Source organism: Echinops telfairi, unplaced genomic scaffold (genome assembly GCF_000313985.2).
Source record: "Echinops telfairi isolate 266 unplaced genomic scaffold, ASM31398v2 ScPeMD7_9;HRSCAF=40, whole genome shotgun sequence".
NCBI lineage: Eukaryota > Metazoa > Chordata > Mammalia > Afrosoricida > Tenrecidae > Echinops > Echinops telfairi.
Genome location: NW_022103906.1, coordinates 75,230,428 through 75,250,503, shown reverse-complemented (window position 1 = coordinate 75,250,503; position 20,076 = coordinate 75,230,428). Strand labels below are relative to the sequence as shown.

At 58.1% G+C, this 20,076-nt stretch overlaps 2 protein-coding genes across 4 annotated transcripts in view; one reads left to right on the top strand and one right to left on the bottom strand.

Moving 5' to 3' along the window:
- Nucleotides 1-5,425, top strand: part of CCT7 (chaperonin containing TCP1 subunit 7) — a 19,620-nt gene extending 14,195 nt beyond the window's left edge. Inside the window, exon 13 of the mRNA XM_013004846.2 lies at nucleotides 5,348-5,425. Within this exon, the coding sequence (XP_012860300.1) occupies nucleotides 5,348-5,425 (78 nt within the window). The remainder of the gene's footprint in view (nucleotides 1-5,347) is intronic.
- Nucleotides 2,381-20,076, bottom strand: part of FBXO41 (F-box protein 41) — a 26,918-nt gene continuing 9,222 nt past the window's right edge. Inside the window, exons 2-14 of one of the 3 annotated variants that reach the window (XM_045286807.1) lie at nucleotides 16,913-17,100; nucleotides 15,381-16,409; nucleotides 12,048-12,273; nucleotides 11,560-11,633; nucleotides 10,938-11,293; nucleotides 9,991-10,232; nucleotides 9,719-9,834; nucleotides 9,462-9,614; nucleotides 9,182-9,277; nucleotides 7,869-7,987; nucleotides 7,549-7,707; nucleotides 6,007-6,122; nucleotides 2,381-5,910 (exon numbers count right to left, since the gene is read on the bottom strand). In XM_045286807.1, coding sequence (XP_045142742.1) covers nucleotides 5,848-5,910; nucleotides 6,007-6,122; nucleotides 7,549-7,707; nucleotides 7,869-7,987; nucleotides 9,182-9,277; nucleotides 9,462-9,614; nucleotides 9,719-9,834; nucleotides 9,991-10,232; nucleotides 10,938-11,293; nucleotides 11,560-11,633; nucleotides 12,048-12,273; nucleotides 15,381-16,264 — 2,604 coding nt within the window. In that variant the 5' untranslated portion in view covers nucleotides 16,265-16,409; nucleotides 16,913-17,100 and the 3' untranslated portion in view covers nucleotides 2,381-5,847. Of the gene's footprint in view, nucleotides 5,911-6,006; nucleotides 6,123-7,259; nucleotides 7,708-7,868; nucleotides 7,988-9,181; nucleotides 9,278-9,461; nucleotides 9,615-9,718; nucleotides 9,835-9,990; nucleotides 10,233-10,937; nucleotides 11,294-11,559; nucleotides 11,634-12,047; nucleotides 12,274-15,380; nucleotides 16,410-16,912; nucleotides 17,101-20,076 lie in introns of those variants that run through there. The other 2 variants (XM_045286805.1, XM_045286806.1) reach the window with 2 other exon arrangements.

Genomic DNA, 20,076 nt, shown 5'->3' with positions numbered 1-20,076 from the left:
ATATGAACCAAGCAAGCAATTTTACTTCTATCATTTATAACATTAAAAGCAGGTTAACATAATAAAAAAAATTGTATAGGATCGTCTTACTTTTCTGCAGTTTCCTGTAGGACTCTTACCTTGCCCCCAGCTTTTATCATCAGTAACCGGTTCTTGTCGACGCAGGGCTTCAGCTGTGTGCTGTTAGCTAGGAGACACTCATTAGGGAGCTGTTTCCATCAGCTCGCGCTGTTTCGGGCAATTTCCGTCCTGTTAGGTGCCGATGAGTTGGTTGTGGCTCTTGGTATGTACCACAGAACGGAACTGCCTGGTCCTGCCCGCCCTTACAGATGTTACGCCTGAGCCCATTGGGGCAGCCATGTGCCCATCCGTCTCCTTAAGGGTCTTCTTGTTTGCTGTCCTCTACCAAGCACGATGTCCTTTTCTAAGGACTCTGGTCTACAGCACATCATTTTCAGGGGGAGCTGGCACTTTAGGTGGTTGAGGAAGCTCCATCAGATGTTGAACCGTGTTTTCTAGACTCCTCATCTGGAAAAAAAACCATCCTTTGCGTCCTGGTAATGTTGCGGAGGTCTTTTGGCAGCACACCATGAACCAGCTGGCTTAACCATTGCCACCGGATCCTGCTGGAGACATTGACCAGCTGTCACTTGTTTAAATCCACCTGGGTAGCCAGTGTGTGAGCAATAGACTTTGTTCCCAGAAATTGTAGTGTCTTGTGTTCATGATGTCGATCGATCGATGGTGCATGGGTTGTGCAATCCCTGAAGCTCTGGACTCCACAGCAGGGGTGGCCCCTGTCTCCCACTGTCTTCTTTTGGCTCAGTCTTTGGCCTTTTTTATCAAGACCTTGAGGCCAGGGGCCCTGAGAGGGATGTTTCAGGGAGACCACACCCTGGCCGAACACTAGTGACCTCTTAGGAATCGATTGCTGTTGATTGCTGAAAGCACCCATCAGGTCATTCCAACCACCTATGACCATGAGCACCTGCTTTAGACAGGTGTTAAAAGGTAAGGGCAGTTCAAACGACCAAGCCGAGTAACTGGTTCTTTTCCAGGCAGTTTTTCTGGAGCTTTCTGTCTGTTGTTGGGTTACTTTTTAGTCCCACTGGGGCTTTATGTGTGGATAGGGATCTGGTGGCTGTGAACTTGGCTTCTTGTCGGCTGCCCCTTTAGAGGCTTCTTGTCTGATTTCACCCGCATTCTTGAAGTTTCACTAGGTGTGAAATTCTTGGTGCCCTTTTTCTTTCCCTACTGCACTTTAAAGATAACTCTTGCCGTCAGGTCTCCAATGTCTGAGACGCGCACTTGGGGGTCACGTCTCTGCAACTGTTTGCTTTCCCGCTTTTAGAATGCCCTTTCCTGTTGGAGAGCCTGGTTATGACTTACTGTGGATGTTTCCGAGAGCAGAAACCTGTTGCCATCAAGGTGATGGCTCATAGCAACTCCAGGACAGTCCAAAGGCAGCGGTGTGTCTGTCAAGCCAATGGCTGCTGCCTGGCTTTCCCAAGGAGTGACTGATGGACTCTCACTGCCAACCCCCAGTTCATCAGTCACGGTACCTCCAGCACAAACCAAAACCACACCCGCTCCTGCTCCACAGGGTGTGTGTTCGTGGTCCATGGTCTTGGAGAGGGAAGTTTGCCAGACCTACCTTTGAAGCACGTCTGGGTGGGCTTGAGCCAACTCTTGGCTAATATTTGAGGGTGACCTGTGTGCACCACCCAGGGACTCTAGTCCAACACCCCTCTTAAAGCAGGCCTGGTGGCCGGCCCCGAGTAAGGCGAACCAGCAGAGCTGTCCGGAATGTGGAAGTGGTTCTTAAAGAGGATCTTCCTGAAGTTGACTGATCCTGGCGGGCTGGCCTCGTCGCAGAACGACCCAGCGAGCAGGAGCAGCTCCAGACTCCCACCCCTAACTGTACGCGTTAATTCACGGCCTCGGCTCCCCACCTGCATACCTCGAGGGTAAGAAGGGCTGGCTCGGGGTTGTGATTAGCCAGTCACATCTTTGACGTTAGTGCCACAGCTTAAGCCTAGTGAGCAGTGTCCTTTTTCCTGATTTTACTTGAAGTACTTCAGGATCTGAGGAATCAAGTCCATAGCGACTTGGACAACTTGGGAAAGGTAGTCACACACACACACACACACACCCCACCACCACCACCCCAGGTTGGAGCCTGATGGGCTGCCCCTCTAGAGGCTCTGAGGATTTGGACCTGGTCAGCAAAGGTCACGCCAACTGCTTCCTCCATGGGGCTCACTGGTCGCAGACATTGAGAGTGGGTAGTTCATTGACCCTGCTGGTGCCCACCTGGTTACCCAGTTCTCCTGGGTCCCCACCCCCTTGGCTGACTGACAGATGTGGCCACACACCTCAGTTTCTCTGGGTCGGATAATACTCCAGCTTCACCATCTTTTATTGGATACAGAGCCATGAATTCGGATGCCCACAAGCTCCTTTGAATACATACACTCGGGTACATTCAGCAAGGGCATCTATGGGTGACTGGGACAAAGTGCTGGGCTGGCAATGCCTGGGTAGGGCAGAGAAGTGGGGCCAGGGAGGGCCCCCTGGGGGCTGGAGGTACAGGCACCACTTCAGTAATGTACAGAAAAATAAAGTCAAGAAAGCTCTCCACCCACCCCTCTGCGTGATGTGCTTAGTGGTAAAGCTCCCTCTCACTCAGCGCCTGGCTGTTCGGGGAAGGCAGGGCCTGGGGACAGTTGAGGTCTCCACCAGCAGTGCCCACCTAAGCCAAGCCCACCATCACCATCCACAAGGCCAGGCCTTGGTGACCTTGGGCCTCTCAGAGCCTGAAGACAGGCCCCTTCCAGGGCAAGAACCAAGGCTGAGGAGACTGACTCAGGCCAAACCTCCCTGGAGCCATGGTGGCCAGAGGCCTGCTGATCAGGGACTGGCAGGGATCCCCCAGGGCTGGTTGGCCCTAGTACTCTGACCTTCACTCGATGCTCAACCTTATCCTTAAGCAAGGCTGCAGATGCACACACCTGACCAGGAATAAATACACACATACACAACAGTACACAGCGCTATATACAGAAACGCAGGCCGGGGACAAGGCCACCAGGGAGGGAAGGGCACTCATCACAGACTGACAAATGGGCAGGCCCCTCTGGTCCCAGAGAATGTCTCTGGGCACTAAGGCCCTGCACCCCCTTCACCCTGTCCTGCTTTTACCCCAAGTCCCCTGGGAACTGGGTCTTTGGCACCAATAGTTACTCAGGGAAGGTCTCCCACCACTTAGCGCCTTTGAGGGGAGTTGGGGCCTGGGCAGCTCCCCACATATGGCCTCGAGTATGTGTGACCAGGCTGGGGGCCCCCGTAGGCAAGGGACGGGTTGAAGCTCAGGGCCACAGAGCTTGGGAAGAACCCTTTTCCGAAGCTGTTCCCGAGGAGCTGGTTCCACTATCTGCAGCTCCTCCCACACTCGAGGGCCCACTCAGGGGAGCCCACTCCCTCACCAGGATGCTGTGAGCACAGCCTCTCCCTGGCTTCCGGTCAGAGCTGGGGGGAAAGCAGTCTGAAGCCCCGTCGAAATATACCCCAAGCAAACGTGAAGTCTGGTGCTAGGGCAAGTCTGGTGACTCCTACCTTGGTCCTCTTTGCCTCTTAGGGCTGAGACATGGAAGAGAGGGCTACCTGGGGGAGGTGGAGTGGGGGGAGGGGGGTGAGGAGCTTCTAGGGATAGTCTGGCCCTATAGCCCTGCCCGTGAAGGAACTGCATAGTGGAGTCTCTTAGCAAACCAGCAAAAGCTCGCACTCATCTCCCCTGAGACAAGGGATAGCGTTAGGTTGCTGTTAGGGTTGGGGTACTGCCAAGTTGCCAGTGCTGGGGCATGCATGCAGGTCAGGGCGCATGCCCGTCAGTCCCCAGGGCAGGTGTGCAGTGAGACACTGACCAGCTGCAAATGGAGTGAGGGAACGAGGGAACTGCATTACCATTTCCCACTGACTGCCCAGTCCCTCCTGACTGTCTCAGGGTAGATGCCAGGCATTCCAGTGAGAAACTGCCCAGTCTGGATGGATGGAAGTTGGGGGCGGGGGCGGGGTGGGGAGCTACTGTCAGACCACATGGGCACTCCTTTGTGCTTGTCCAAGAGATTGAAAGGCATTACCTCTGGTCCTGGGATCACAGGGACCAGGGCCTACGGGAGCTGCAGCTGGCAAGACACACACAGCAGAACAGGTCACTGTAACCTGCCCCTCTCCTCCAGTGCCGCCCCGCCCCCCAAGGTTGTGCTCTTCCCATGACTCCTGGAGAGCAGGCCGGGGAGATGGGAGCTGATGGACCCAGCTGCTTGAGGGCTCGGGGGTAGAGGCGGAGCGCCACACAGCCACCATGCCGAACTAGACGGACTTGTCAGCATGACACCCACTGCACTCTGGGTCTTCGGATGGTCAGGGACAGCACAAGCCCCAGGACACACTGAGCACATGACGCCAAGCCTAGGAGCAGAGCCAGCCGGGTAGGCCCGTGGGTTCCCCACCCTGGGGCACACATTGCAAGGGAACTCAGGGCTGGTCTCCATGTCCAAGCCAAGCTGTGGTGGAGAAAGCCTGGGAAGGGAGAGGGCCCCGGCCCCGGCCCCGGCCCCAGCTGGGACCATGCAGCTCCGGGGCCAGGGCCAGGAGCCAGTCCTGCATAGGAGAGAAGGAAACCCCAAGACGGAGTTGGTTAGATGTTTGGAAGAACTTCCCGAATCAAGGTTGGCAGGACTCATGGTCTCTGAGCCGTCGTGGGAGTTCTGAGAGAGGCAATGGGGCACACTTGAGTCTTCGGGGCCTGGTCCTTTGGGAATTGTGCAGGAAGCAGGGAGAAGCCCCATTCACATTCTGGCTTGAAGTCCCAGCTCAGCCCCAGGCAGGAAAACCCCACGGCTGAGGAGGGGGGCGAGTCCACTGTGGCGGGTCTTTCTCTCCTTGGCCCCAGCATCTTCAACCAAGCTAGCTAGTCAGGGACAAGCCACGCCCCTCTCCTCCCAGTCTCTTCCGCTCCCCTGCACTGGCCTACCCTCCCAGACAGCCTTGGGGACCATTAGACTCCTGCCCAAGCACCTGGGTGAGGAGGATACTCCATGGGGACAGGAAAAACCTCTCAGGGCTGATAAGGGACCCCAGGGCTGGGGGTGAGCATCATGCACCCGAGGGCTCTGCCTGGAGCCCTGCGGTGGGTGGGTGCAGGGCGGGCATCTCTGGTCCTTGCTTACAGAAACACTCTTAAACATTCTACCCCGGGAAAGGTGGTCTGAATATCCTGGGAAGAGGGTCTGCCCTTCCAAACCCACCCCCCTCGTGTTCCATGCCCACTGCATCCCTGTCTCAGCTCTCAGCCGACCACATGCTGGACAGCATGGATCAGAGCCTAGGTGGGCTGTCTGAAGGCGGTGCCCCCGAGACCTGAGGGCGGAAGAGCCCTGCATGCCAAGTCTGAGCTGCCTTGTAGGCAGGCACCCTCTGACCTGACAGGAGACAGGACCCGGGGGTGCAGGGGCTGCCTGAAGGGACAGGGAGCCCCTGGTGGTTATTGCAGGTGTCCCCAACGATGATGTGGCGCTGGTGATGGTTCAGCTTCTCTCAGTTCGGGCTCCAGCTGGGGGTCAGCAGCCAGCCCATGTCAGAGCCCCTGCCAGGGACTGGCAGTGCAGGAGGTGGGAGGTCTGCTGTTCCTCAGTCCAGGGAGGATAGGAAACTGTCAGTCCCTTCCCAGGAAGTCGGGGAGAACACAAGGCCTCCGAGGGTCCGATCTGAAGCCGAGTCCCTCCCGAGGTCCAAGGTGTGCCCTGATGTGGGGCTGGCGGGGGCCCTGCTGCCCCCACACCCGGGTTAGCAGCCACCTTCCACCTTTACGTGCAGGATCTTGGAGAATCCAGGCCTCCGCCGCAGGGCCTGCGGACAGGACAGGTCAGTTCTCCCTGCAGGCCAGATGGGGGTGTGGGGTTCCCATACACAACACCCACCCATGAAGTCCACTGGCCTCCTCACCTGAAGCTTTGTCACCATGTCCTCAAACAGTGTCTGTGCCTCAGGGCTGCTGGGCTCTTTGAAATAATCAGCGATCCCGATCTGGACCACAATGGACTTGAGGTTCCGGCAAATGCCTGGAAGAGGTGGGGCACGGTGGGGACCCTTGCTCAGCCTGGGCAATGGGGACCTCCCCTCCCCTCCTGAATTCACTGAGAGCCACCATGAGCCAGCCCCTGCAAGCAAGAGCAGAGAAGGCCCCTGTCCCCGAGGCTCACACAGACACGGGGAAGATGCTAGAAGATGGCGCTGTGGAAGCGTCAAGGCTGCAGCTGCCGCCGGGGGATGCATGGGCAGCAGCTAGGTCCACGGGGCTCCAGGAGCTCTCCTAGCCAAGCGGGCAGTGGTGCTAAGGCCATGAACTCTAAGGCACTGAGTGAGAGGCTGGGGCCTGAAGGAGGGCAGCCGAGAGCCCAGGGGATTGGCGTCTCCATAGAGTGAGGCAGTCGGGAGCCGGAAGGAGCCCCAAGACTGTGGTTTGGAGGTGGGCACTGGTCACGTGGTCCAGGAGGTAGCCATGGGCTGAAGGGGATGGCCCTGGAAGATGTCTCCTTTGGGTAAGAGAGCCCACGATGGACACCTGCGTCCTGAGTAAAGATGGGGAGAGATGGGGAGTTGGGTGGGGAGCTAGGGGCTGGAGGAGGCCCCCCAGGGAGAGAGCAGTCTTCATCCCCAGGACAGCCGGGTGAGGAGGTGTGGACGCACGGCCCCTTTAGTCCTCCGGAGCCTGTGAAGAGGATGGCTCTAACAGGACTCTGGGAGGGGTGCTGGCTGGTCCAAAGTCACATTAGCAGTGGGTCCAGAACCGGGGCCACACTCAGCCCTATGTTGTTAACCCATTAGTGTTCCTGCCTCTGCATGTGGCTGGAGCAGCAGAAGCAGGTGCTGGGCAGCGTGTGCCTTCAACGTGGGTACTCAGTGCCAGCGAGTTGACGCCGGCTCATAGCGAGCCGTAAGACAGGGTAGGACTGCCCCTGTGGGTTTCCCGGGACTGTAACGCTATGGGAATAGAAAGGCCCATCTTCCTTCCGAAGAGCAGCTGGTGGTTTCAAACTGCTGACCTTGTGGCTAGCTGCCCAAACACAACCTACTAAAAGAAAAACCTCACTGTCAAGAAGGTGATGTCGACTCATAGCAGCCCTGTAGGATGGAGATAAAACCACCCCTGTCAGTTTCCAAGACTGTCACTCGGTGCAGGAGTAGAAGCCCTGGTCTTTCTCCCACCCAGCGGCTGGTGGTATCAAATTTCTGACCTTGTGGTTATCATTCCAACTCATAACTGACACACCAGCACATGGCAGTTAAGTGAACAATCTGGGCTGACTTTGAATGCCTCTGGTCTCAGAAGGCCTTGGTTGGCCAATCCAGGGTCACTCCAGGACTCCAGGTCACTCTGAGCCCAATGCTGTGTGTTGGCTGGTTGGGAGGGCAGGGAGCTGGCTTTGTGACCTGGTGACAAGCTGTGACGAGGAGTGACCCCAGCCCACACCCTCCGTGGCTCACTGTTGAAATGCAGCAGGGCCTTGGGGGTGACGGGGGTGGCGGTGAGCACCAGCATCTCCAGCCCCTTCAGACCTTCCCGGCAGACCTCAGCCGCCACCTCCTGGGTGACCTCCGACACGTGGTCCAGCTCCAGGACCTGCAGCCGCATGCAGTTTCTCGCTGGGAACAGGGAAGGAGAGAGGGTGGCCTGACGATCACCTCCCACCTGGCAGCCTGGTGCACCTGCTCACCACCCACTGCAGCGCCTGAACCCTTCCTCGGGGGTGTAACAGTGCGGCGTGGCTCCCCGAAGCCCACCCCAGTCTCAAGGGAAGACTTACCGAGTGAGGCCAGGCCCTGCACCCCACAGCCGGCGCCCCCAACCCCCAGGGCCCGGAGGTGGGGCCAGCAGCGGCCGATCATCTGCAGGCAGCGGTTACTGAAGCGGGTGGGCTGCTGGCTGAAGAACAGGGTCAGGAAGGGTGCCGTCAGGGCAGCCACCCAAATATGCTCCCCCTCTGGGGCCCTGTCAGGCAAGGGTCCTGCCAGCCACCCAGCTTCTCAGGTTAGAAAGCTGAGACCATATCCAACTCTCCTTCCTCAACCACCTCCCTCAAATCCTGCAGATTCCAGTCCCTGGATAACTCTGGAGCCCCAAGTTCAGGCTCCCATTAGTCTCCTGGCCAACTCCTCCTCTGCCCTACACACGGTGGCCACTCATTCACATATTCACTCACTCAACAAGCGCCGATCCAGCCCTCACTGCAGCCAAGAACCGAGCCTGGCCCTAGGGCCACAGCACTGAGCAGCAAAGGCCTGGCACTTGTCCTTGAGGAATGGGCAGCCTGGGGGGTAGGATGGAGGTACAAGGGGGGCATAGGATCTTACCAGTGAACTTAAGCCCTTTCTTAAAAATGAATGGCCTTCAGTGTCTTCTTAGCACGTTCTAGAGAAAATGCACAAACCTACCCCCTTTCCAACTCTTGGCCTCGCCTGTCTTCCGTGCTCATAGCTCTGCCCTGCCTGCTCCCCACACACCCAATTCACTGCATCCCTGAATACTGCATCCCTCAGCATTCACCCAGGTAGCAAACATCTCCCCTTGGCACCTGCTATGCAACTAGTACCCGGGCCACGGACACAGACATTCACAGCCTCTGTCCTGAGCCCCAGGTATCTCCTGTGGGAGATCAAGGTACAAAGACATGCAGAAGGCACTACAGCAGGCCTTGGAGCGAGGGCTAAGGGAGTGGGGTGTTAGTGAGGGGACACTGGGCAGCATGGGGAGAGCCGTTATGTGGAAGGAGGGCTTGGGGGGTTAAGGACACGACGAGTGTGTGAAAACTCTGGCAGGAATGACCCAAGACTTTCAGACCCTGGAGTGATACGAGGATCCCCCTGAACTACCTCTCAGATGGCAAGGGTTTACTGAACACCCACGGTGTCAGGATTTATGTCCACCCAGGACCCCACCTGAGCTGTAAAAGCCTTAAGAAGTCCTCATGTACCCCCTCCACTTTGCAGGAACCCAGGTGGACTCCACACGGGTCCCAGCCCTCTCTACACTGCAGACCGATGAGTATACGTCCGTCCGTGTCCCCAGCCAGCCAAGAGGATGAGCCCAGGCCTCCCTTCCCACCCTGCCGGGGCTCACCAGGGGTGGAGCGGTGCCACCTGGAGGGAGACAATCTCTCTGCAGCCGGCACCCAGGGCCCAAATGACCTCATGGCCCACAGGATCCGTGGCACTCCTGTTGAGAAAGACAGAGCCAGGGGCACCCACACTGGTGGGTGCCGGGACATCCTTCCCGTGGGCCGTAGAGCTTTTGGATCTCCTCACTGGGGAGCTCTGGGGTCGGCTGTGCAGAGGCTAGGGTCCCCTGGGGGCCCAAGGCTGAGAGCACAGGCACCTGGCTTCTGGCACTGCACACCCACCTGTAGGTGACAGCCTGCAGGGCCCGGCAGTAGCAGCTGGCTAGCCACAGCGAGCGGTCGGTGAGGATGTTGGGGCAATGGGAGATGCGTAGGATCAGCAGGTTGCCCCCAGCTGCCTTCAGCAGCGACTCCAATCCTGCTTCCAGGCAGCCTCTAGGGACGGTGAGGACAAGGAGCTGCTTGCGGCAACCGGCCACCTCAGGGAAGCACTCCAGCTCAACTCGGCCTGCCACCCAGCAGCCCCCGGGGGGCCTCACCGTGTGCTCCGAGCATATTCCTCCTTGCTCTCCTTCTTGCCCCGCTGCCGGGGCTTCAAGTTCTGCAGGGTCAGCGAGTGTGCCTGGGTGCACCACTGCGCCAGCATTGCCAGAAACTGCGGAGAGAGGGTTCCCCGGGACAGGGCGACTCTGAGCTTGGCTGCCCTGGCGTCCCAGACCCCTGCGCACATGTGGGGAGCCAGATGGGCTCGTTCGGTGGGAGTTCACCGCAGGGGAGAGTGGGCGGAGGGGACGGAGGGGGGGGCACGCACCTTGGAACAGACGCGGGCATTCTCCAGCAGCACCCGTGTCCAGACTGCCGGGTGGCGTGCCACAAAGCGCCAGTCACGGCAGACCTCGGCGGCGTGCAGCAGGGTGCGCGTGTCCAGGTAGGTGAAGATGCAGAACAGGGCCGCGCGCATCTTGAGGATCTCCGGACTGATGACTTCGTTGGAGCGGGAGGGGCTGCCCCGCTCGGCTCGATGGCCCCGCCCACTGCCACCCTCTGAGCGGGCTGCAGAGTAAGGGGTAAGGGAGTGAGGGAGGCAAGGGTGAACAGGCAGGGTCAGAGGCCAGTGGGCGTGGAGCTGGGCAGGGCTAAGAGGTGCTGGGGACTGGACATTTTTGGAAGAGGTTAAGGGACTTCTTGCATCAGCCCATCCCTGTTTGTTTTGCGAATGACACAGGTGTCTCTGAACAGTGTATGATCCCACAGGCTGAATTCTGCTCCCCCGCCCCATAACCCCCACCAGATGAGGCACCGGGGCAGGTCCCAAGAAGGAAAGGGACCGGGGGCCAGCACAGGACGGGATGGAGACTGGGTCTCTGGGAGCCACAGGCTGCCAGGAACAACCGCTTGGTGGGGTCAAGCCTTCACCTCTCTACATGTGGGCATGGCCCTGTGGCAGGGCTGGGTGACCCCGGCCAGGAGGGCACTACAGCATCTGGATGGGCATGCAACTGTCCTAAGTGTTAGGGAGCCCCTCCTGGAAATGGCCCCCTGAGGGGAGGGCGTCGGGTCCCAGCAAACTCAACCAGAACACCTCTGCCTGGTCCCCTACTTCCTGCCTCAGGGGGAAGGGCCCCTGAGGTAGATCTTCGGGCAAGCGAAGGGAGGTTTGATGGCCAGCAGATGCACCACCTAGCACAGAGTCCTGAGAAGGCGGGGCATCGCGGGAAAGCCTGCTTCCTCCGCCCAGCCCTGCCCCCCACAACTCACCTGGGAGCCGGCAGCCGCTCAAGGGCCCAGCAGGCCCGGGGCGGGGGGCGTCTGAGGCGCCCTCAGCCTCTGACTCAGTGGTCCGGGAGCCCACGTCAGAGACGTCCCCCTCCTCCCCCGCAGTGCTGTGCTGTCGGGGGCGGCGCTGCCAGTTGTGGATGGCCTGGCGCCGCAGGCCTGAGCTGCGAGGGGGCTGGGACCGTTCCGAGCCACCACCGTTGGCCCCCTGGGCCCGTGTGCCAATGCCCCCAACACCACCGTCCTCAGGGGCCCCCTCTTCTGTTCGGGGCAGCTCCAGACTGTCGCTGTCATAGCAGCCTGAGCTCTGGGACGCAGCTGGCACGCGGCTGGAGGCCCTGGGGGTGGGGGGGTGGACGAGATGATGAGGCTGAGGGGCAGGTCTTTCTAAACTCCCTTCCCCATCCCTGTGCCTCCCAGCCCTGGGCATCCCTCCACCCTGCTTTCCGAGAGCCCCCTCTGAATGTGGCAAGGCAGACACAGGTGGCCCACAGGTAGCTGGGGAAAGAGGGACAAGCCCCCAGGCGAGCTAGCCAGCCAGTGGCCAGTGGGTGTTTCCAGGATGAGGGTGGGCTGCGAGGGGCAGGCCACTCCCGAGGCTTACCCTGTGCCGGGAGAGGAGCCATGCCGGGACAAGGCGTATGTGCTAGGCATGGCTGAGCCTGCGTGGTGCTCTCGCTGCAGGCCCCAGCGCAGGAGGGGCGGGAAGGGGGCAGAGGAAGCAAGAAGATGAGAAGGCAGGAACAGCAGGGCATGGGATGGACAGAGAGAGGCAGAAGAGAGAGAAGGCACAAAGTTGGGAAAGATGGACGAATGGACAGACAGACAGCCCCAAAAGGAAGGCTCACCAGCCCCCTCCCGGCATCCATCACCACCCCCCAGACCCCGAAGCCCCTGGCGTGGTGTGGCTCCTGGGTTCTTCCTGGCAGGAGGGGCAGAGACCAGGGTCCCCGGAGTGCACCTCAGGGACCTGGCACTTCCGTTCCCGCTGGGAACCGCTACTTCCGGCCCGAGGAGGGCAACGGGGGCAGTCGGGGAGGCCGGGGCCAGCTGGGCAGGCCGCGGAGGGCAAGCCAGGGGGCATTCACTCACCATTCGGCCTGGGCCTCGGGGACCGGGCCCGGCGCCACTGCCCCCGGCTCCGCGGCCCAGGCTGGTGCTGGGCGTGCTGCCGCAGCTGCTGCTGATGACCTGCAGCTGCCGCTCGGCGCGGTCGGCCCGCTCCAGGAGCTCCTCGATGAACTGCTGCAGCCGCAGCTTGGCGCTGGCCTCGCGCGCCGCAGTCTCCTTCAAGAACTGGTCGATCTGCACCACCTCCCTGGGCCCACAGCGAGCGCTTACCGCCCCGCCCCGCCACCCCCCCACCCCGCCCCCGCGCGAGCCCCCAGCTGGTACACAGACAGACAGAGGTCTGCTCAGGGCCACGTAGATCCCTCTGGAGCAGTGGGATCTGCCTGCCTCACACTGTGACTCTTTCAGACAGGCCCTCATGCGGTGGCGACTCCCCCCAATCATCACATTATTTGTGTTGCTACTTCGTCACTGTCATTTTCCTACTGTGATGCATCGGGTGACCCCAGTGAAAGGGTACTTCGACCCCCCCAAAGGAGTTAAGACCCACAGGTGGAGAACCGCTGCTCTAGAACCAGCCCAAGCCCACTGCCCTTCACCCACAGAAGTGCAGGAATACACATTGACACCCCACTTGCACCCCCCTGAACACTCAACCACACTCGCTGCTCCCATGGAGCTGCACCTCAAAGCACACTGCCATCTTGTCCCCCAGAAACACTGACTGGCGCACAGAGCCTTAGACCCCGCTCCCAGCAGCGCCACACAGTCACCCACCACGACCAGACACACCATACAGCCACACACACAGTGCAGCCAGACTCTCTCTCTCTTTCACTTACGCACACACAAAACACAGAGCCATGTACTCACAGTTCCTCTCCGGTACACACGCAGTTTCAGAGACACAACGATGGAGGCGCAGTCCCATAGCACACACAGTCTCAGTCCCACAGGCACACCGTCACAACACCACCCTGAGAGATGGCTTCAGAAGCAGCAGTATGCTGACAGCTGCAGTAGTCTCTCCATGAGCCGCCTGGTGGAGCGCACGGCACAATCCCGTGGGCATTCAGCCCAGATGCGCTCACAGGTGTCTACTCATCCAGTCAACGTGTGCTGGGGCTCTGTAACCAGTGTGTTGTATCCTCCCTGCCAGTGTGTCCAAGTTCTAACCCCTGGCACCTGTGAGGGTGACCTTACATGGAAGCAGGGTCATTGCAGATGTTGTTAAGGTAAGCATCTGAGGTTAACATGATGGGGTTGGGGTGGAGAGGGGTTGGGGAGAGGGGCCCTGAGTAGTTTATTGTGCCAACCTGGCCGATAAACACATGTGGGATTAATTGAAGGGTGGAGGGATAAATGACTCAGTGAGCCTCGCCTTTCTAGTTCTCGGGTCTCTTGTTTTGTGATGGTCGCACCAGGGTGCAGCTGCTTTAGCAGTTCCCTGCTAAAGCAGTTCAGCTTGCAAGACTGACTTCCTACAAGACATCCCCAAGAAGAAGCCACATGGACCTACGCCGATGCAGGCCTGGGTGCTGGAGCAGCTGAGTGGAGACCCCTGCTAGTGCTGAGATGCTTGTTCATTCACTGACTCAGCATTCCTGCTGCAGTCGGCATCATTGCCTCTGTTTTGTGAGGTGGAGGACTTTGTGGACTGGTGTTGGACATATTGGTTAATGTTGGACTTGTGGGCTTGGGCAGCATTGGGTTGGGATGTTTTCTTGATGCACACTTAATCTTTACATAAAACTCTCTCTTATACATGAGTTGCTATGGATTTGTTTCTCTAAAGTACCCAGACTAACACAGGCCCTATACCCAATGATGGGTGTCCTTAAAAGAGAAAGGAGAGGGAGGCTTGAGACATGGGGTTCTCCTCTGTGGGCATGTGTTGGCCTGGTGAAGGCAGAGATTAAAGTTAGGCAGCTATAAACCAAAAAAATGCTCCGGATTATCTACAGCCACTGGACACCAGCACAGAGGCATGGCAGAGAACCTCCAGAAGGAATCCAGTGTCCCTCATTCACCACCCCTCAGTCCAAAAGTTCGTTTTGGACTTCTGCCTTCCAAAACTATCAAAGAATACATTTCTGTTGTGTTAAGGGACTCAGTTTCTGGTCATGCTAAGGCACCCTAGGAAGCGAACATAAGTACCTTCTAGTGCTAGGTACCATTCTAAGGAGTGAGGATTCAGTAATGAACAAAGGAGAAAGATCCCTAAACACCGACAGCCAGAGCAAAATCCAAAGCCACAGAGTCAATTCTGGCTCATAATGACCCTAGACGGGGTCTCAGACTATCAACCAGGGGTTCTCAACCTTCCTCATGCTGCGACCCTTTAATACAGTTCCTCATGTTGTGACCCCCAATCATAAAATTATTTTCATTGCTACGACTTAACTATAATTTTTCTACTGCTCTGAATCGAGTGACCCCTGTGAAAGGGTCATTCGACTCCCAAAGGGGTCGCAACCCACAGGTTAAGAACCGCTGCTATAAACCTTTACAGAGCAAACCGCCTCACCTTCTCCCCATGCAGTAACTGCTGACCTTGAGGTTAGCAGCTCATTTATCCCACAGTGCCACCAGGGCGCCTCCATCACAGTAATTACAGATCTATAACATCCATATATTCCCAACACCTGCCTTGGGTAGAGAAATATGGCAGGAGGTGGGGGTGGGGGGCACAAGGGTGAGAAAGAAGAATGACAAGGAGCCGACCAGGAGACAGGAGGAAATCCCAAAAAAGTGGAAGCACGACCTAGGAGGTTTCTAGAACCAGTTGGGTCGATCAGATGAGCTGGCCTTAGCAGCATGAAGGTCCCTGGTCACACACGGGGCAGAAACCGACCCAAGTGGGCATAAGAGAACGCTGAGCAAAGAATCGGGAGCCAGGATAGTAGACACCGCACTCCCAGGGTTCCTCTGCAAGGAGAAGAGAAGCCAGGCAGGGGCTAAAGGGGAAAGTAGGGTTGAGACAGATGGGAGGAATGACATCATGCTCCAACGCTCTTAGGAAGGATACAGTAAATGGGGACCTTTTATTGATCGAAGAGGGGGGTGGGGGGTGGGGCTGAGCCTTGTCTTTCACTTAACAAAAGGGTCAGGGTCTGGTGAGAAGACGGGGTTGGTTTGCTTTGATGAAAGAAGGAACAGAAAGAGACCGTTTTCGCTGGCAGGCACATACTATCCCGGACCCATAGCCCCATTCGAACACAGATCATCAGGACATAGACCATGTCCATCTCCCCTCTCCTTAATCCCAACACATGCACACACACCGTCATTAACATTGATGGGAACACCACACACACAGTCACACTCTGTCTCTCTCCCGCGGCCCCCACTCACTGCTGCTTGCGGCTCAGCTCCTGTTCCTTGAGCACCAGGTCCTGCTTGAGCGAGGCCAGCAGCTCCACGCTCACGTCCACCTGCCGCGACAGCTCCGAGGCGCGCTCCTCCAGCTCCTCCTTCTCGCGCCCCAGGCGCGCGCTCTCCTGCCGCGCCGTCTCCAGCTCGGCCGCCTTGCGCTCCAGCTCGGCCTGCAGCCGGCCCACCTGGCCCGCGATCTTCTGCTCCACCTCCTCGCTCAGCCGCTCCAGCCGCCGGTCCACCTCCAGCTTCTCCAGCGCGCGGATCTTGAGGCGCGCCAGGCCCTCCTCGTAAGCCACGTCTGCGGGCGAGGGCGACGCGGGCGAGGCCGAGGCGGGGCCGGGCCCGGGCCCGGGCGGCGGCGTGGAGCACGCCGAGGACGCCACGGACTTGCGCGCGAACAGCTCGCCCAGCGGGATTTCAATCTCGCGCAGCGCATAGCGCGCGGCGGCGGGCACCAGGCCCGGCTCGGCCAGCTCCTCGCACGGAAGGCCGGCGGGCACCAAGTCCCCGGGGAAGTGGGCCAGGGGCCCATGGTGATGGTGGTGGTGCAGCAGGTGCGGCGCTGCGGGCGGCCCGGCCGCCTGCTCCTTGCCCTGGAAGGACGTGCTCTCGAAGACCTCGCGCCGGGCGCCGGGGACGGCCAGCAAGGCGGCGGGCTCGGGCGCCAGCGGGAAGCCCGAGGCGGCGGCGGCAGCGGCCGCGGCCGCAGCGCCGTCGCAGATACTGTTGGTCTTGGAGAGGATGTAAAGCGTCTCATAGGTGTGGCTGTACTCCAGGTGCGCGCGCAGGGAAGACAGGCTCCGGAAGCGTTTGTGCTCCCCGCAGCGTGGACAGCGATACGGCAGGTCCAGCGAGGCCATGGCCCCGCCGTCCGCGCTGTGCCCGGGCTCCACCGGGGCCGCCCTACAGCTCAGCCGGGGGCGCTCATGGGGGACCGCGGGCGATCCCCACCCCCCCTGTGGGGTTAGGAAGGCTCAGGGCACCCGCGACTACGGGCAGAGGAAGCTGGAAAAGAAAGAATGAAAATTAAGGGGTTGCTATCACTTCTCCCCCACTGCCCCTTTTCCAGGACATACGTTCGTCCCCAGAATGGAAAGTAGTTCCCTGAAGGCCTGGACACGTGCAAGGGCAAGACGATGAGACAGATGTCTCTTAAAACGGGCTTCCCCTTGATTTCTAATAGTTCCAACCAGGAACACCCCCCACCCCCCACACACACACACAAGTGCTCATCAGCAGTAGAGAGAAATAGTGGGACAGTCAAAATGGCAGACTGCTGTTAGCTGCCACCCTGTCCAGTGTGACTTCTTACAAGTGTGCCCTGTGGGGTGTGTCGTAGCTGGGGCCTTCAGCAAGCACATCATGGGCTTCTGGGTGGGCGTTGGTACCCATGAAGGACCCCTCATAGTGTACCACTACCCACCCCCCCGTTTGTTGAGTGGGTTTTCAGTGGGGGTGGGGGGTAGAAAAGAGTGCCTCCACCTCCCTCCCATCCGAAGGTGGCAAACCTTGTCACACTGCAGCAAAACAGCTGATTAAACCAGCTCCCGCCGCCTTAGGTGCTCGGACCACATCCCTGCCAAAGCAGGGACTTCAGGAGACATGTAGAAACCTGGCAGGCTGCGGTGTGTGGCCTTTCCCATGGTCTTCAGTAACACCCTACAAAAAGGACACCCGCTGGCTGGAGGGGGTCCGCCTGGAAGCAGAGAGGAGGAAAATGAGCCTCAGCCCGGAAACACGCTTCCTGCTTGAGGCCGGTAATCCAATATGGTGGAGAGACATCGTTAAGAGCCAGCAGTCTGCCCCCAGTGAGCCTCAGCTCACGCCAAGAGAGGGAAGCTGGAAGCCCAGAGGGAGGCCAGCCCGGGGCCTGACAGGCACTTGCCCCCTCAGCCTCTCCTGGGCCCTCCCAGGGCCCCCATGGCTTCTGTTACAGATACCATTCCACTGCCGCATCATGAGGAAGAAGAGGCAAGTGAGCTTTGCCACCCACCCCAGCCTAAGGGTGTGCATTGCCCTGTGGCAGAGGCACAGCGAGAGGCCACAGAACTGAAGGCCCCTGGGATGAGTGGAGGCCTGTTGCTAAGAGACAACCCCTCCACCCTCCCAACAGCGCTACCAGGGACTAGATTCAAGAACTATAACTTTCAGTGTGCTCTCCCACTTTAGTTAATAGCTCTGGGGACAACCACATGCAAATTGGCTGAACACCTGCCTCCTAATGATTAAGGGGATTGCATTAGTAGGAAAGGAGTCCCTGGATAGTGCAAGCTGTTAACACACTCAGCTGTTAGCCCAAGGGTTGGAGGGTCACGTCTAGGCAGAGGTGCCTGGAAAGCAGACCTGGCGATCTACTTCTAAAACACCGGCCATTGGAAACCCTCTGGAGCCCAGCTCTACTCGGATACACATGGGGTCCCCACGAGTCCGGACCAACTCCATGTGGCAAAGTGTTGCTGCTGGTTTGGTTTGGTTTAATGGCCAGGGGGGGAGGACAAGAAACATCAAAAGAATGCAAGCCGGGCAAAAAAGGGCCAAGAGGGTACCCAACCCCTAGGAAATGGAATTGTTGCCGTCTAGTCAGTTTCAACTCCTGGCAGCCTCAAGTGTGTCCAAGAACTTGCTTTGGAGGGTTCAGCAGATCACCGGGCCTGAAGTCCCAGGCACTGCCTGATGTGGGCACCACTAGCCTTTCTGTTAGGAGGTAACTGAGCCACACAAGGGCTCCTTAACCCCTAGGCTTCTAAAAAGCACCCACAAAACCCTGCATCAGTGCCCCCATCACCTGTGCCGACCAAGCGCGATGAGCCAGGGCGGCAGTGCGCGGAGCAAAACCAGAGCAGCCAAGTGGGGGCTGCCAGGGTTGTTGCCATGTGGCCCAGCGGCACAACGTGGACTCTGGATCTGCAACCACTGTCTTTCCTACAGCTCCCCTCTTCAACACGCGGAGCTCTGGATTTCCTGCTTACCGGCTTTTTCCTCTACCATGAGGTCTGGCCATCAATGAAGAGCCCACGGGGAAGGGGGCAGAGGGCAGGGGGAGCGGATAGGGGGCTGGCTCAGTTCCTAAGCACACAGGGAGTCCAGTGCCAAGACCTCACAGTCCGGGTTGGTTTCGAATGAGAAGGAGGAACATCTGCCTCCTAGGATGAGTTTAAGTTTCACACGGAAACGTGTGTTAAATAGGAAACGTTTTTAATGACACCTTGGACAGAGGGAGGTAGGATGCAGTGGACAGTCCTTGTTTTTGCTGCCCAGCTCCAGCCTGTGTCCAGGCCCCCATTTTTTCCCTTAGGGAATGACCCCCACCCATTGTGAATAGATACCGTAGGGTCAGTAGGGCTGACCCCGACCTCTGCTTCCAGAGGGAGGGCTGCATGTGACTCTTTTCAATGAGAGTCATAGGAATTGGCCCCAGAATGGGTGTGACGCCAAATCTGTGTCACCTCAGGAGCTGGGCTCAGGTGGTGGAAGGGGAGCCTGGAGCTGCTTGTGGCCTGTCTGCCATTCCTTGGCACGTGGGTCAAAGATTCCTGATGAGCATCATATGATCTAGATGTGCCTTAATACAGGACCACTTTTCTGTTATGCAAGGAAGCAAATTCTTTTTTGTTACTTAAATCCTTTGAGGCAGTTGCTAACCCCACTGCCACTGAGCCAGTGTCACCTCCTAGCAATCCTGCACCGGGTTTCCTGGGAGAGAGCTCCATCTTTCACGCATTGGCTGGTGGCTTTGAATCACAGCCCCTTATTTGTCCTACAGAGCCACCAGGCTTCTTCAGTCACTCGCTTAAAACACACACACACACACACACACACACACACACACACACACACACCACCTCTGCCATTATAGTGACCTTATGTAGGGTTTCTGAAACTATATGATATTTATGAAAGCAGAAAGCCTCACCTTTCCCACCGGGAATTGCTGGCACTACTGACCTTGAGTAGTGCATGTGACCCACGACACCACTAGAGCTCCCATCAGTTGTTCAGAACTCACTGCCAGCAAGTCCATGCTGTCTTCTAGTGACTATAGGACAGGGTGTAACTGTCCCTGTGAGCTTCAGAGACTGAAACACTTAGGGGAGTAGGAAGCCTTCCTTGCCTCTCTCCCTCGAATTGGCTAGTCATTTCAAACTGCTGAACTTTCAGTGAGCAGCCCAATACATAACCACTATGCCATCAGGTCGCCCACTAGTCAGTCGCTTGCCACCTGTCAATGAGACTCCAGGCTAACCTAAAGGCCCAGTGTCAAAAACCCAATCCTGGCCTTCCGCTGTCCCCATCCCCACCCCTCCCACCTCCCACCCTGGAAAAGACTCTTGTTCCTTTCAACAGGGCCACTGTCCTCCGGTGCCATCTGGATCCGAACCACCAATGAGCCCTTCTTTCTCTCCTGCCTACGCTTCTCTGGGGCACTGCCTCCTTACCGCTCGATGGCTGGGCTGGCTTTGGTGTCACAGCCGAAGTCCACATTCTTCTTTTTAATTTAAATCACTTTATTGGGGGCTCCTAAAACTCTTATCACAATCCATACATATATCCATTGTGTCAAGCACATTTGTACATTTGTTGCCATCATTATTCTCAAAACATTTGCTTTCTACTTGAGCCCTTGGTATCAGCTTTTCCCCCCACCCACCCTGCCTCCCTCCCGAACCCTTGA